This window comes from Phyllostomus hastatus, unplaced genomic scaffold, assembly GCF_019186645.2.
Source record: "Phyllostomus hastatus isolate PE091 unplaced genomic scaffold, TTU_PhHast_1.1 phas_contig_86, whole genome shotgun sequence".
NCBI lineage: Eukaryota > Metazoa > Chordata > Mammalia > Chiroptera > Phyllostomidae > Phyllostomus > Phyllostomus hastatus.
The window spans coordinates 34,274,164-34,291,016 of record NW_025333977.1 but is presented as its reverse complement, the minus strand read 5'-3'; the positions used below and the strand labels follow the sequence as shown (position 1 = coordinate 34,291,016).

General features: G+C 44.3%; 1 protein-coding gene across 7 annotated transcripts in view; it reads left to right on the top strand.

The window, feature by feature from the left end:
- The window catches only part of DGKG (diacylglycerol kinase gamma), a 191,480-nt gene that overhangs the window by 149,908 nt on the left and 24,719 nt on the right, over positions 1-16,853 (top strand). For all 7 annotated transcript variants that reach the window (XR_006787179.1, XR_006787181.1, XR_006787180.1 and 4 more), the window contains one exon: positions 16,692-16,812. Coding sequence is in view for 1 of the 7 variants with exons in the window: in XM_045851421.1 (XP_045707377.1) it covers positions 16,692-16,812 (121 nt within the window). In the remaining 6 variants the exon portion in view is untranslated. The remainder of the gene's footprint in view (positions 1-16,691; positions 16,813-16,853) is intronic.

Genomic DNA, 16,853 nt, shown 5'->3' with positions numbered 1-16,853 from the left:
ATTTTTTAAAAAGGACCAAATTTAGAATTTCACTGTCTTGACCTTCAGGAATTTGGTCTAGATTCCCTTTAAATCTAGTTGTCACTGTGCCTAAGTGTGTTTGGCTGTTGCTGCCAGGGGAGTGGTTACCAGAGATGGCTGCCCAGTGAAGCAAGGTTAGGATAAGCGTGCTAAGTCTTGAGTCCGGCTGAAGCACCAAGGGCATGGCACAAAACTGGGTCGGTCCCAGTGAGGTTGGAGAGCACAGCCCTGGGCAGCCGTGCCATTGTTTCTCTCTGGCCCCACCCTAGATATGAATGTGAGACTTCCAACGCCTTTTCTCAGACTTCACTGAGGCTCACATCTGCCCCAGTCCAGCCTTCAGGCTTGAGCCAGCAGCAACCTTGAGGCAGTGTCACCCATACTTGGCCCTTCTGGCTATTTGATATCAAAGCAACATTACTTTCAGTGACTTCGTAGTCAATCCCATTTGTATGACAAATGGGGTATCCTAGACAAGATTCCGAAGAGGGAGGGCAAAATCTCCCTAGAGCTTCACCGGTTTATACTCATTGCAGTTCCTGGTGGACAAAGACAGGGAGGCAGACAGTAGAATGTACATTTTGAGTCCATTTCCCAGCAGTGGGGACATGCTTTCTGTCATTTTTTCAACACATTCATGAAGCACCTACCAAGTGCCAGGCACTGGGTAACAATGAGCAAAAACAGACACAGTCCCCATACATAGCCAGTATAGAGCATGGGAGCCAGGAGTCAATAAAATAATCCCACACATAGGCACATAATTAGGTGGTAAGTGCTAAGAAGCAGTCATATGGCTACCCAGCACCACAGCAAAGCCAGCAGGCCAGAGTGTAGCTCAGGGGTGCACCTTGCTAGCCTGGTATTCAAACCAATGGAGCAGACACTCACAGAGGCTCCCTCCTGACAAATGCATACAGTCATCAGATCTCGCCCAGATGCCGAGGTCTCGTCTGGCGAAGGGAAAACCCTCCTGCTTCACAGTCAGTTGACTTCACTACTATGCAGATACACATGGTTCAATCTGCTGCATCCTCTGCCTGCATGGATTTTCACTCGTCATAGGGACCATCCTCTGAATTCCAAATCAAGGGAATAGGATGCCATGCAGCCATCTGAGAGTCACACTCCCAGGTGAGGAGCTAGAGCTCAGAGCAGACAATGTAGTAATTGCAAGCACATGAGTTTCTTGTTTCTTGGGACTTGCTTTTCACTTATGTGAAACCATAATAGAAAGTGACCTGTTAGCTTCAAAAGCTATCCAAGATTGTAGGTTCCCAATTTTCCCATTCAGTACAGATCTGACCAGAAAGACAATCATAGTGAGCCCTAGTTGGCCACTCACTGCTCATTTGGGTTGAGAAAAAAATAGAAATGTTTCTAGAAAGTGTGCGTTTCACAGAAGTCTCTCTGGCTAAGTCTCTCCTGGGGGCTGAGATAGAGTGAGTGACCCCTAAAGAGCCTGGGGGAGTTTTGAGGGGGACTGTGTGCCCTGGGATTCCCCTCAGCTCTGGGAAGTAACCATGGCAACACATATGTCATTCCTCTCAAACACTTGCAGGCCTACGGAGATTTCGTTCTGCTTTTTACAGGAAGTCACAGCATTGTCATTTAGTGCTTCAGGTGCCCCTGTTGCAATCGACATGCCCCAAAGTAGGCATTATCTTTCCCCTCTTTACATACCCTACTTCCTTTTCTACAACCCACTGCTCCCCCTACATTCCCTGCCTTATTAATGGCTTCACCTGTTGCCCAATCTAGCGACCCAAAGTCATGCATTTGCCCTCACAGCTGGCCCTGGAGGTCCGCCTCCCACCTGCCTCCTGTCCACAGTCTCCTAAGCCCCTATCCATTCCCAGTTGACTCAACATCAGGCAGTTGCTTTTGTGGCATCTGGCAGGGGCTGCCTGCTGGACTCTGCAAGTGAGACCAGGTATATTTTTGCATCTTCCCCATAAAGGCCACACAACCTGTTTCTCAGATGCCTGTTTCTATAGAAATTGTGATGTTTTCTATGTAGCATTGAAATCCTGGAGTCACAGGTCTCTCAGAAATTTAGAGATCATTTTATCCTCTAGGTAAAGAAAGTGAGAACTAGCAAGGTGAAGTCGCTTGCCCTTCGCCAAACCCAGACTGAAATGCTAGTCTTTTAGGTCACACAGGCCAGCCCTAGGTCCACTAGAGCAGGGATTGGCCAACTTTTTCTATAAAGGGCCTCATAGTAACTATTAAAATAGGCTCTGTGGGCCTTAGAGTCTCTGATGCAACCACTCATCTCTGTCCATTAACCTAAAAGCAGCCATGGAGAATACATAAACAAGAGAGCATGGCTATGTCCCAGCTCATTTACTTACACAAACAAGCAGCAGACTGAATTTGGCCCTCAAGCTGCGGTTTGCCAAACCCTGTACTAGAACCTCATGTGGTTCACACCCAGCAGCACTGGCGTCACCTGAGAGTGTCAAAAATGCAGACCCTCAAGTCCCAGGCCAGACGTCCTGCAGCCAAATCTGTGTTTTAACAAGATTCCCCAGAATACTAAAGCCTGAGAAGCACTACACTGGTGGGCGGGCCACTCCCCTAAAGCATGCCAGGAAGAAACTTAATACTTCAGAAAGGTCACATGAAAAGGTGGTTCTGAAACTAGAGCTAAGTCCTACTGTTTAAACACACAGTTCTTTTCTACACACCCTGGCCCAATTGGAATTCACTGGAAATTCAAAGCTAAGCAAGCATTCATTCTTCTCCAGCTGACTTCTAAATCAAGAGGACTCAGACTCACACTACCCCCCGCCCAAAGACCTGGGAGGGGCTGCTGAGGTAGAGGCTGCTCAGCCTCTGCAGAGGAAACTTGCTCACACAGGTTCGAGCTGGAGTTAAACTCCAACTTAAATCCTGCCTTAGGAGGTTTGCTTCTCAAAACAGAACCACAGAGCCAAGGAACCTTTCATTTCTCACATGCAGAAGAAACTTCCAGGCTGTCTCTTTGGCAGGCCTAGACATCTTACATTTTCCCGCTTATCCTTCCCTCATCTCGGTCCCCGCACAGCCCCATTCCCCTGTATCCACTGCTCAGCCATTTTGTATCAGCTGCCTCCTGAGACCCAACCCACAGTGAAATTCCATGCTGGCCACATGCTCTGCACAGCGTCAATGCTAGTGTTCTTCTTGGTCTGTTTCTAATGCGTGCAAGAAGTGTTTCATCTTCTTAATTAACCAATAAGTATGTATTGGGCTGTTATTTGCTGAGCACTTACTTATGGGCCAACCCTATTGCATATTTAAAAAATTTAATCTATCTTGTGGCTGAGGACACTGAGGCTAATAACACACAGACAATACACAATAGAGCCTGGCCTTCAAGAACCTAGTGCTCCAGGTGCTGTAGAGGATGCAAGCAAGAGGACCACATGGTCTAGCCCTTCAGTGATTCACAGTATACATATAGGAAATATATGTATATTTCATGTTAACAACCATGTTAACACTGGCATGAGAGGCAACAGCATGGAGCAGCAGAAACAAAGTGTGGAAATCATAAGAGTGTGGAAAATAAGGAAAAAAGGGTCCCTCCTTAGAAACTCTATCCCCAGCTGTCCAGCACTGTGCCATGCACCTAGAAGGTGATCCATTAATATTTGATGAATGAATGAATGGAATGAATGAACAAGATAGAATGTGCTGTGTGTGCTAATACCTGAAGCTCAAAAGGATGTGAAAAGACAGTGAATGAGAGAAGGGGAAGATGGGCCAGGAAACTAGCACACAGAAGTAGCAAAAACAAGGCCATGGAATTTGTTTATGATCTTTTGAATAACAGGAAGAGATGAAGGGTTTTAAGCCAGGAGCACCAGGAGGTGAGAGTAGGATTAGTAGGAGAGTTTGGATTAGAGGAAAAGGAAAGGAACTAGTAGCAAGGAGACCAGTGGGGAGGCCAGTACAGAAGACAGACAAACAGCTCTCTAAGACCTTGAACTGGGAGAGTCAATGCCCAAAAAGGAAGAGGGACAAAGTCAACAGGAAGTGGGAGACAGACAAGAAGGACATTGCCACGTGGGAGATGCACCACCCCCCAAACCAGCCAACAGGATCCCATGTCTACCCGCAAGCTCAGCCTTCTCCTGTCTGCCTCCACAGCCAACCCCCTCCCCGATGCCAGCAGCTCCTGTTCACAGAATGGGTGCCCTTAAACAGGGGCCTGCGTCTCTCCCAGCTTCAGCATGCTGCCAGGTCCCCTCTCTTCCCATTTTCAGGCCAATTTATTCAACATTTGCTAGGCACCTACTTCAATTTAGCACTAGATGCTAGAAACATTTTACATTCATCATCTTATTTTAATTCCCTACAGAGACACTTTATAATTAGAAAAATGAGGCCCAGAGAGGTTAATTGACCTGTCCAAGGCCACACTAATTGGCGGATCTGGAACTAGAGCCAAGTCCTAGAATTCCAGACGTGGCATTCTTTCTGAACACACCACCGTACCCTCTGCTACCTCCCCATTTCTGGCTGATCCTGAGCTGACAACCAGAAAACACCCCTCCCAGTTGTAGCTCCCTTCTAGCTTTGCCTTTCTGGGGCAGGTAGGTGGTGTGAGCCTCTCTCTGAGCCGTGATGCATTTGGTCGGTGTGCATCTGTACAGTGTGCCTTATGTGTGTCATGCCTGAGAATCAGGTTTAAGTTGAACTAGAAAATCTCACCATTGGTTCATTTTATTACATACACTATGCCTGAAATTGAAGTTTCCTGAGCTCAGTGAGCAAAGTAATGCCAGATAATAATACACCATCTGGTCTTTTGCTATCAGGTCAAGAAACTCAGCTTTCCACTCAATAGAACTGTGTTGCCAAGAATCCTGAGAGAAGGCGAGATGAGGCTTACCCCATCCATACCAAGCTCACTTCCCTGGCTTCAGACACCCTATCACTTTAAGAGTTTGTCTCTGCCTTGAGTCCTTTGTACCAAGCTTATTTTTGGAGTCAGACAGGTTTGAATTCCAGCTTTACCACATGCCAACTTTGTGATATTAGACAAGTTCCTCCATCTCTCCAAGCCTCAAGAATAGTCTTGCTGCTGGTTTGTTTGTTTTCTTAAATTGAGATAATAGTTTCTACAGAACAGAATTGCCACAATGGTTAAAAGCAATAACCTTTGTAAAGCTCTAGGACTGGCCTAGAGTCGTGCCCAGGAATGGTCAATCTCTCCATGTCCTCACTGGGACCACCAGGTCAAGATTTTCTGTAGCTCCACTGTTTCCCAAGCCTTACGAGACATGCTCACCTTTGGTTTTTCTGAGGCATGATGATTCTAGACCCTTACTTCAGAGCCATTTCCAGGAGATCCTGTCTTCCTGAGAAATTTCCCACCACACAACCCTGCCAGCACACTCCTCCCCTTCCGAAACACCTGATTCTTAGCATAGAGAGATTTAGAAGCCCCTTCCCCCATGTACAGAGCCTTCATCAGAAGCCTGCCCAACCCCAGAAGAGAAAGCCACCTGGAATGGAGGATTCCGGCCTCACCCCTCCAGTAGGCTCTCAGGAAGCAACAACACTGGTCACTGTGAGCCAGCACTTGCCTGCCCATCGGCCTGTGCTGAACATTCCGTCTTCTGCACCGTGTGAGGAATGGCAAGAACTGCCGCCAGTCTGCTCTTGACCCAGACAGTCAGAAAATCCAGCCTCCACTAACATCATTGGAAGAACTCAGACAGACCTTAAGGATAGAGCACCCCAACCCCCAATATGGGAAAATGGAGGCCCTGAGGACGGAAGTGACTTGCCCAAGATCACACAAGATAGCCAGAGAAGAGACCAAAATCCCAACCCCTTCCTGTTGGGCCAACACATTCCCTCTCTCTCTGATCCTGCAGCCTCTCTCCTCGTCAGAAAGCAGAGGCTCTGCTGGTTCTCTTCTCTGCCTGCTTCCATCTGGATTACCCAGAGTCCAGGACCACTTCTATGCCCTGTGGGGTTTTACAGACCCCTGGGAGCAGAAGAAACCTGCAGCCAGTGTGATGAGGCCAGGGCACAAAGGCAACTCCCTTCAGAGGGGGTGCCCAGCTGGAGTAGGGGTGTCAAATCGATGCCTGAAAGATCTTGAGACCCTGCTCTGCTGCCCTCTTGCTCAGCCCAGGAACAAGGGCAGGCCTGATCATCGTGGGGTTGCACTGCACACTCGCACACACAAGGAAAAGAAAGGAACTAATGACCTCATTTCTGAATAAAAAGATGAGTATCCTCCTTGTTTTTGAATAAAAGAAGAAGAAATATGGATACTTTACTCACTAGTAGGGGCAGTCACCCTAAAATCTCAAGGTCACACTATCTCTGATCTTCATAGAATTTCTACACTCCTCTTCCTCAGCGCCCTATTTTTCCCTGCCTCTGCTCCTTCTTCTCCTTCCCATGCCTGTCCCCCTAGCCCTCTTCCTGACCTCCCCCTTGCTCCTCCTGCACTACTTTCTCTGGGTTACATTAATTAACCATTTGCAGAAGGGCAAGCACTTACCATGTAGCAAAATCAAAATTTCCTGAGGAAGTCCCTTTCTAAGAAAACAAAACACCACAATAACAGCAACTGTTTCTTGAGGGCCTGTGTGTGCTCTCTCTACAGGGCACTTGTTGGCTTCACTTCTGAGCCCCACAACAACCCTGCCAGTGAGCTGCTCTATCCACGTTTTCCAGATAAAAGACTCAAGAGAGGTTAAGTGACTTCTCCCAAGATAATAAGACTAGTGAGTGACAAGTAATAGGATTCAGACTCAAGTCTGTCTGCAGCCCACAGTCTAAGCTACACCACCTGTCTCAGGAGAACATTCTTTCTGTTGCATTTACAGAATGCCTTAGAATCAGCCCTCCTACCTGGGTAGTTGGCTGGCCAGGGGCCATCTGCCTCTATCTTGTGTCTGAGTTAAGATCTCTAAAGAACGTATTGGTCATATATCATTCTTCAAGTTAGTTATGATTGGGATACTTGAGATACCAGGTGGGAACACTGTGAGTTGTGGGGCTCTTGTGTGGCCAGTTACGGTCTTCCTTTCTTACTCACTTTTTGCGCCCAAGGACGTCCCAAAGACCCCTCCCCTTCAGAAGACCAGGAAACGATCTTTTGGGGTCTTTTCCATCTCCCCACCCCCAGGCTATTTTCAGGTTGCCCTGCTCCTAAGCGGCTTTGAAGCTCTTTTGCCAGGAGCAGTCTTTCATCTGCACAAACGAATCCCAGTGGGAAACTTAAGCGGGCAGATCAGTGCGTGGCTTTGCTGGGCTTTGGGTGCCTGAGCCACCAGGGGCACGTGGCCCATCTCCATGGAAATTTGGAGGCAGGAGAGGAGCCCAAGGTGACACCAGCCACAGTGTCAGCAGGCCAAGCCTGAGAGAGGCCGGCTAACTACACTCACCTGTCTAGACTGTGAGGACTAAACCTGGCCCCACCACAAGGCAGTGTGGGGCTTATACCTTTCCATTCTGAGGAGAGTAAGAAGGTCCCACACAACCCCAGTGCACACCAGCTTCTCAGTAGCACAGCAATAAGGACATTATTAATTGCTATGTACAGAACACCTTCACATTCTTAAACTCTTTTACCCTCCAAATAACCCATGAAGTAGGTTTTATTATTGTTCCTGTCCATAGAGAGAATTTTTGCCCACCTCCCCCCAAAATTAACATACTGAAGCCCTAATCTCCAGCACCTCAAAAGTAACACTATTTGGAAATAAGGCCTTTAAGGAGGTGATTAAATGAAAATGAGGCAGTTAGGGTGTGCCCTGATCTAATCTGATTGGTGTTCATTTAAGAAGAGGAAATTTGAAAGAACAACAAACAAAGCCCAAAATGAGTAGAGAAAAAAATAACAATAAAGATTACAGCAGAAATAAATGAAAAGGTGTCTAAAAAAAAAACTATAGGAGAGAGCAGTGAAACCAAGAGCTGGTTCTTTGAAAAGATAAACAAGATTGACAAACCTTCAACCAGACTCATCAAGAAAAAGAAAAGAGGATCCAAATAAAATCAGAAATGAAGGAGGAGAAGTAACAACTGACACCAAGATGTACAAGGAATTGTAAGAAAATATTAAAAACAATTATAAGCTAACAAATTGGAAAATGTGGACGAAGTGGATAAATTCCTAGAAACAGCCATGGCTGGTGTGGCTCAGCGGATTGAGTGCTGTCTGGTGAACCAAGGGGTCACCAGTTCGATTCCCAGTCAGGGCACATGCCTGGGTTGTGGGCCAGGTCCCCATTTGGGTGCACTCAAGAGGCAAACATACACTGATGTTTCTCTCCTTCTCTTTCTCTTTCCCTTCCCCTCTCTCTAAAAATAAATAAATAACATATTTTAAAATAAATAAATAAATAAATTCCTAGAAACATACAATCTTCCCAAACTGAATCATGAAGAATCATAAAATATGAATAAGCCAATTACAACTAATAAAAATGAAGCCGTAATCAAAAAACTCCCAACAAATAAAAGTCCCAGACCACATGGCTTCACAGATTAATTTTACCAAACATTCAAAGAACCAACTTAACACCTATCCTTCTCAAACTATTTCCAAAAAATTCAAGAGGAAGAAAGACTTCCAAGTTCACTTTACAAGGCCAGGATCATCCCAATTCCAAAACCAGATAAGAACACTACAAAGAAAGAAAATTATAGGCCAGTGTCCCCAATGAACATAGATGCTAAAATCCTGAACAAAATATTAGCAAACTGGATCCAGCAATACATTAAAAAGATCATACACCATGGTCAAGTGGGATTTATTTCAGGGATGCAAAATTGCACGCAATATTCACAAATCAATAAATGTATTACACCACATAAACAAAAGGAAGGATAAAAATCACATGATCATATCAATAGATACAGAAAAAGCATTGGATAAAATCTAGCACCCATTTACACTAAAAAATGCTCAGCAAAGTGGGAATAGAGGGAACATACCTCAGCATAATGAAGGTCATATACAAAAACCTACTTCCAACATCATACTCAATGGGCAGAAACTAAAAGTGTTTCCTTTTTTTCCCTTAAGATTAGGAACAAGACAAGGATGTCTGCTTTTACCACTCTTATTCAAATTAGTACTGGAAGTCCTAGCCACAGCAGTCAGACCAGAAGAAGAAATAAAGGTATCCTAACTGGAAAAGAAGTAAAACTATCATTACTTGCAGATGATATGATATTATATAGAGAGAACCCTAAAGATTTTACCAAAAAATCTATTAGCACCAATAAATGAATTCATTAAATGAACTAGATACAAAATAAATATCCAGAAATTAGTTGCATTTTTATACACTGATAATGTCAGAAAAAGGAAACTAAGAAAACAATCCCATTTACAATTGCATTAAAAAATAATAAAATACCTTAGAATAAACAATCAAGGATGTAAAAGACCTGTATTCAGAAAATTATAAGACATTGAAGAAAAAAATTGAAGAAGATGCAAGTAAGTGGAAACACATGGTGTTCATGGATAGGAAGAAGTAACGTCATTACAATGTCCATACTACCCAAAACAATCTGTAGATTCAACACAATTCCTATCAATATATCAATGGCGAATTTCATAGAGTCTGGCACACACCCCTGCCAGGAAGAGCTTCAGATCAGCGTTGGCTAGCTAGTGTACCCCCCAAACTGAGGGGGGTAACACTTCAGTTTACCTGTACTGCTGTAACCCAGGTAAAGGGACCGTACCTGCAGGTTATTTATTGCATCACACAGCTGCCCAAGGGTAGAGCGCATGCTCCCCCAACACTGTGATGGGATGGTTCCGAAACACTGGTGCTACCACATACGTGGTCAGGGTTTCAGTACCCACACTGGCAGTTGCTAGATTTCCTAGGCTGGCCCATTGCAGCCCTCTGCCCTACATCCTGGAGGGTTGATAGAGAGGGAAATGGGGTGGAAGTTGGACTGAGGGTAGCAGGGCATCCTGTTTGGCTAAGGATCTCCCACACTTCCCTAGGTCACCGTAAGTGAAGAGCACAGATCATCACATCTATATATCCCGTGTTTCCCTTGCATCTTAAATGACAGTTTTCATTAATGTGAACCAGCAGCCAAGATTAGAATGAGCAGAAACATTATGCATTCAGGGAAAGAGGCAAAACTAGACTGGGTCACCATTATGTGTTATATGCAAATTAAATAAATTAATTCATGGAAGAAAGTCCCATGAATTACTCAGTTCAGTCAAAGCAAGTAGTTATCATTATCATTATTATTATTAATTAGTAATCATTATCTTTCCCTCTTTTAGGCCAAACCTGTCAAGGTTTTTGACACTAAAGCATGTATCTTCTTTAGTTTGTTCAACAAACATTTATTGGGGCTGAGCTAGTTGTTAAGGATACAAAGAAATAAAACAGGAACACAGCCCTGCCTACAACTTTCAGTGGATCTGGGAGAGTGAGATGACTAGAAACAAATGTTGTGGGTGAGATCCACCACCTCAGCACAGGAGAAGGAAGAAGCATGGTGCCTGGGGTACCCTGGGAGGGTAAACGGGACTTCTCCAGCCAGAGCAATAGCTGTGCAGGGAACAGAGCTAGACAGCAAATGATCTTGCACGCTTGGCTAAGAAACGAAAACATTGTCCTTTGGACTTCCAGAGTCAGTAAAGGGTCTTAAGAGGGGAGGAGACAGGTCGGATGTACCTCCTAACTGTAAGAGCTCTGCCAGCCCTTACCTGTCAGCTTTGAGCTCCAGCCCCTCCTCCTGACGGAGAGGAGGACTAAAAAAATAAAAGCAAAACGGGGCTGTTGGGATCAAAGAAGTAGACAAAGGAGCAGAATCTGGGAAGAGATTAGAGGAGGAAAAAACAGACTGAGCAGGATGTCCACCTAATCTAAAGCTCACCTGGATTTGCAGCCTCTCTGAATGTATGAAACTATGAGGAACATGGAAGATTTTTTTTAATGTTTTTGCCCAAATATTTTGGTTTGGGGCCTCTTGTTTACAGCTCTTATAAGGTGGATAGACAGTTAGAGATTGTTGGTAGTAATCAGGATGGATGTGGCAGAAAAGGAAAGTGAAACTAATATATTTTTACTGCCCACTCTTTCCTGTACAGCTCTGCCATTGAATCACATAACGTACTTTGAGGTCAGTATCTTACTCCTAATTCCCAATTTTCAATTGAGGAAGCTCTAGATCAAAGCAATTAGGAAGTAACTTGTTGACATTCCTTTCCCCGCCAACTCCTGCACATGTCTGGGGCAACTTGAGCATGCCTGAGAATCTTCCAGAGGGCTTGTTAGGACAGAGACCATTGGGCACAGCCCCAGAGTTCCTGACTCAGGGAGTCTGGGGAGGGGCCTGAGCATTTGCATTTCTAACAAGTTCCCAGGCATTGCCGATGCTGCCACTGCTCCAAGACCACACTGCGGAAAACACTGGCCTGTGGGTATGATCCATCCAAAAACCTAGCCCAGCAGTTCCCAAACTGTGCTTTGTTTTGGAATCTTTAAAAGCAAATAGTGATGCCTAGCTCCCAGGCCCACACATTCTGATTTAACTGGTACAGGTGCAACCTAGGCATTATTATTTGTAAAAACTCCTCAGATACAATAAGTCCTCACTTAATATCATAGATAGGGTCTGTGACTTTAAGGGAAATGACATACAATGAAACCAAAGAGTTAAGTTCCTGTGATATTTCCTCAATGTTACAATGAAACAACACTGAAGAAAATGACATGATTTGAGGACCTGCTGTTAACTCTAACATGCAGCAAAGTTTAGGAACTCCTGGACTTGCCTCATTTCTCCTTGCCTCATCCTTGTCACCACCCTCTTTTTTGACTGCCCACCCCTGGGGCACAGGTGGAACTTGTCATGTACTACCGCTGCTCACAGCATCTCTTTCCAACCTTGTGTCTCCCACCATCCCAGAACACCTGCTCCTAGAACTCATCAGGTCTCCTACCGGCCTTCTCCCTTTTCATCCAGTCCTTCAGCTCTTCCCCTCTCAAACCAGCCCTTTGGTGCTGTCACATCAACACATCCAGCCCCTTGCCCTTGCTTTGACCACACCTGCCGGGGGAGTTGGAAGAGGAGTATCTAAATCAGACTGCAGGCCTGGCAGCCCAGGGAGGTTTCTTGAAGTTGATGACACTTGAGCTGAGTTTTGTTGGACAGTACAAAGTGGAAGCGGGCATTTCAAGCAGGAGTACAGCACGTGTAGTGGCACAAAGGAGGGAAACAGCAGGGTTTGCTTGGGCACTACATGTGGATGCTGGTACCTAGTCCTACATTGCTGGAAAATAAAACCATGCAGGAAGGCTCTTGCCAGATGGCAATGGGCCTTGGGCATTGAGTCAGGAAGTCTACCCCATCTTTACAAGCATGAAGAGCAGTTGATATTGATAGGTTTTCTTTTAAGGCTTTTAAATTATAACACTAGTACATACTTACAGAAAATATGAAACACCTAGAAAAGCATAATAACTATCACCTTTAAATTAATACTCCAGGACTCACCACTGTTAAGATTTTAGGGTGATTTGTCCTTTTCTTCTATGCGTGTTCTGACATAGTTGAGAACAGGCTGCACGAGTAAGTTTGTGTGCCCTCTATGCACTTAACATTATAACATGTGCATCCAATTTAAGGTTTTGGAAAATTTTTAAATATTTTAATCGCAGCATAAAATTCTATCATGTGGATACCATATAATTTATTTAACTATTTTCAAACAGATGGAAGTGGGGGAGGAGATTTCACTACAGGCATACCTCCAAGACATGGTAGGTTAAGTTCCAAACACAATAAAGCAGGTGGCAACCTTTTTGTTGGTAGGTCTTGCCTTCAATTTGTAAAAAAAAAAAAAAAAAGGAAATAAGGCAAAGCAAAATAAAACAGGGTATGCCTGTATTATGAATGGTGATATGATGTTTGTATTTGTATAAACTTAGATTCTGTCAATGATTGTTTGTGATCAGTATCAAAAAAAAAAATTAATGAATCAGCAGTATCGAAGTTTCTTTCCAAAAAGTTTTCTGCCAGGATCCACTCTCATCGGAGGTGTGAGAGACTGCACATTTTGTCTTCTCTTCCCCACTACCAGTGCTGTGCCCGAAGGATTTTTGGTTTGGGCGTGACATGAGCAGACTTGCATTTATAAAACTGTGTACTGGAGACTAGTGGGCCAAATCGGAAATGCTATTGTCCTTGCTTCTCCTCTGCTATTGTTCCTCCTCTGCTTCCACATTCCCCCTGTCCCATTTCCCTGTTCCTGTTTCTTCTTCCTTGGGCAGTGCGTATTGGTAGGGCTCCCTGCACACAAGGCACTCCACAGGGTTTCCGTACCCAGAACAGTGCTGAGAGGCCTGGCTTTGTGGCTGCAAGCTTGTGCGCAGCCCAGAGACCCTCTTTTTATAATTCTGTAAAAAAAGAAATAAATCTCTAGACACTAATTGTCCTTAGGGAGAAATATTTTTTGTACTCTTCAGCAAAATTCTCAAGTGAGTATATTGCTAAATGAATTTCTCTCTGCATCCTGTGACTATCCAGTAATACACATGGGCATCCCTGGCCCTGGAATGTCCTTTCTCTTTCTCCTTCTTAACCCAGCAGATTATCTTGGCATCATCCTACAAAACCTTCTTTCAGTGTCAGTGACACCTCCCTTCCACACCTTGGCCAGTCAGAATCCGTTACCCAGGCCTCCTTACTCCTGTTGTTCAGTTACAGCATTTTCTCCACCTAACACTTTTCTCCCTCTTGGCTAAAAATCCTTCAAAACTAAAATGCTTTGTATTTGTAGTTCTTAACACAGTGCTTAGTAGTTGGTTGCTACTCAGTAACTATTGAATGAATAAATGAGTGAATAAATTAATTCCTGCTTTACTAAGGTGCATGCACATTTCATCTTAAAAACTAATAAGGTGAAGAGTGTGAAGACAGTACTGGGGTATGGATTGCCGAAACCACACTCTGAATCATTGGTACCTAAAGTAAAAAAACCTGGTATACCAGTTGTCCTGATGCTGGATTCTAAGTCTGGAACATTTCATTGTTCTGTGTGCCTGGTCATTGACTTGCATTCTGTTCTGTTTCATTTTAATATCAAATTTAATTTGCGCCTAAGTATCTCTGTGCTAGAGACAGTAAAGGGAATTCAGTGATGCCAGAATTTCCTAAAATGTATCCCAAAGAAAATGACCATGAACTGTTTATAGGTATCACACAAAAGAAGAATCTCATGGTCCAGTAAGTTTTAGGAAACAGAGGTAAATCCTGTAGGTTTCTTTACCTCCAAACTTCCTGTTAGGCATTGTATTTAGAAAGTTGAAAGAAAAATCAGTTGAGCGATGGGGGAGAAAGAGAAGAGCAGCCGAACCTTCCTTCAGCAGTAGACAGGAGTCACCCTAGCTCCTTCATGCGAGAAGATTCAGAGCACAAATTCAAAGGCAGAACAGCAAAAAGTGTACAAAGATCCTAGCTCCTACATTTATCTCCTCAGTCCCACATTTGTGCAAGCCCCTGCCCCCCACACACCCACCACCACCATGCTGATGAGATCAGCCTTCATTACTTCTCTTCTAGAGCCAGGAAGCAAGGTAATGTGTGGGAAGTGGTAACTGCAAGGTAATGTGTGGGAAGTGATAACAACTTTAGAGTTAAAGCCATTCAACAGGAAATTTTGTTAAAAGACCAAGGCATTGTAAAAGCTGGAAAAACTTGAGTCCATTAAGTCCTCTGCTTCTTAGAACATTTTGTTACCAGGGAATGTTTCAAAGAAGGAAAGTATTGAACTATCACAGCTCTGCCAGATACCAAAGTCGCTACAAAGAGCAACACTTTATAAGACATCTCTCTGTCTCTGCCACTAGAGAAACTTTCAGGTTCTGCTTCTCTTTTCTCCTCCTTTCTTCTAAATCAACATAACTAACTCTTCAACCCTCCTCACCCCTAGACACACTCTATGTATTTCTCTTTTCTCCTTGTCCTCCTCCTCTTTCGCCTTCCCTCCTCCTTCTCTGCCTCCACTTCCTCCTCCCTTCTCTCTCTCCCTCTCTCTCCCATGTGGATTTCACAGACACTATTGAAATGACACAGTAAGCTAGGAGTATCCAATGCTTATTTAATGCCCTTTTGTAAGAAGGGAACTAATTAAGTGACTAGAGGTTTAGACATGTGTTGTTTATTGGAAGTCAACTCCTTAAGAGAGCCTGGAGCGTTCTCCTAAACAAACATTGCCCTTTAATGACTTCTTGTTCAAAGTCCAAACGAGATGGAGACTTTAAGAAGACAGCATCTTTTCATAGATGTGAAAAAAAGAAAAGAGTACCAGAGAAGGAGAATGGGAGTGTCAGTGGATGGAGGGGAGAAAGCTATGTACCTGCCACAGAAAGACTGTGGTAGTTTCTGGATCTGCTGGCGGTCGATGTTTGTCAGTGAGCACAGTAGGTTAGACATGAGCGACGTTGACCCATTCGTGGTCAGCACGGTGGTTTGTTTAACTGCCTTCACTAGAAAACATCCATCAAGAGAATGTTTTTTAAACAAACAACAAAAAAAGTAAAAACAAACCCAATAGTCTTTTAAACAAAAAGAAGTAAAAACAAACCCAAATATCTGCTTGCCAATGCTAACAAACACTACTACAATATATCAGGAGGTTCCTTACAAGACAGAAACTGTTTAAAAAAAAAAAGCATTAACACAGACACAATTTTCTAGTTGTGAATATTAATAAGATATTAGTGATTAGCTACAACATATGAGATAAGTACCTACCTTTGTCCTAGTAGGCAAAGGAATTGAAGCTTTTAAAGAATCTGCCTTTTATTTTGCTTCTGTTTTAAATAAATAGAAATGGTGCTATAAAAATGAGTCTTGGGCCCAACATCAAATCTTAACCCTACTATTGCTTTCACAAGCAATCGGGCAGGCACAGTCTAAGCCTCAGGAACTTAGAGGAGAAGGACACCTTCCAGGGGCCAAATCAGAGGGAACTGCAGCTGTGGGGGGGCCACCGATACTATGTGACTCTGGGCTGAAGGCTAGCATTTTCTATTCCTCTTTTCCTACTGCGGACACAGAATAATCTGGTGAAGGTGAGGTATTCTTTTCCTTGGCTTGCATGGAGCACCTGGTGTCCTGAAAGAGGTCATTGATTTCCCCAAGGATGTCCAAGGAGGCTGGCTCACCACTGGCTTGCCGCAAGGCCAGAACTGAGGTTAATTAGCCATCAGTCATCATCAGGAGGGCCAAGCTGTTACTCAGACATTCAGAGAAGAGAAACTTGGTCCAGCTACGGATAACGACCACTTCATCAACATTCCTTCCTGTATTCATCCCAAGCCAATGTCATTTTAACTTGAAAATAATTTCAGAAAGAGTGTGTTCGTCATTTATGTTACTCCACATTCTTGATATGCCAACCTACCCATTAGGTGCATATTCATATTCTGAATCATAACCTTTTTGCACTAGAACTAGCTTTCTGTTCATGAAAAGATATATGTAATGGCCTTTGATGAAATTCCCTATTCAGCATGAGTATGAAAATGCTGCGTGGTGGGAGATGAAGAGACACAGACAGGTCTGGGTCGGCTGCTAACGACCAGATCTTCTGGCCAAACCCTGCCTGAGGAACACAGAGGTGCGTGTGTGCTGCTTTTGCTTGTCTCACTCTGCAGACCTCAGTGACCAGCTGCTTGAAGTGGTGGGGCTGGAGGGAGCCATGGAAATGGGGCAGATCTACACCGGCCTGAAGAGTGCGGGCCGGAGGCTGGCCCAGTGCTCCTCTGTCACCATCAGGTATGCGCCTCACTACCCAGCAGCCTCCAAGTCTCCCAACC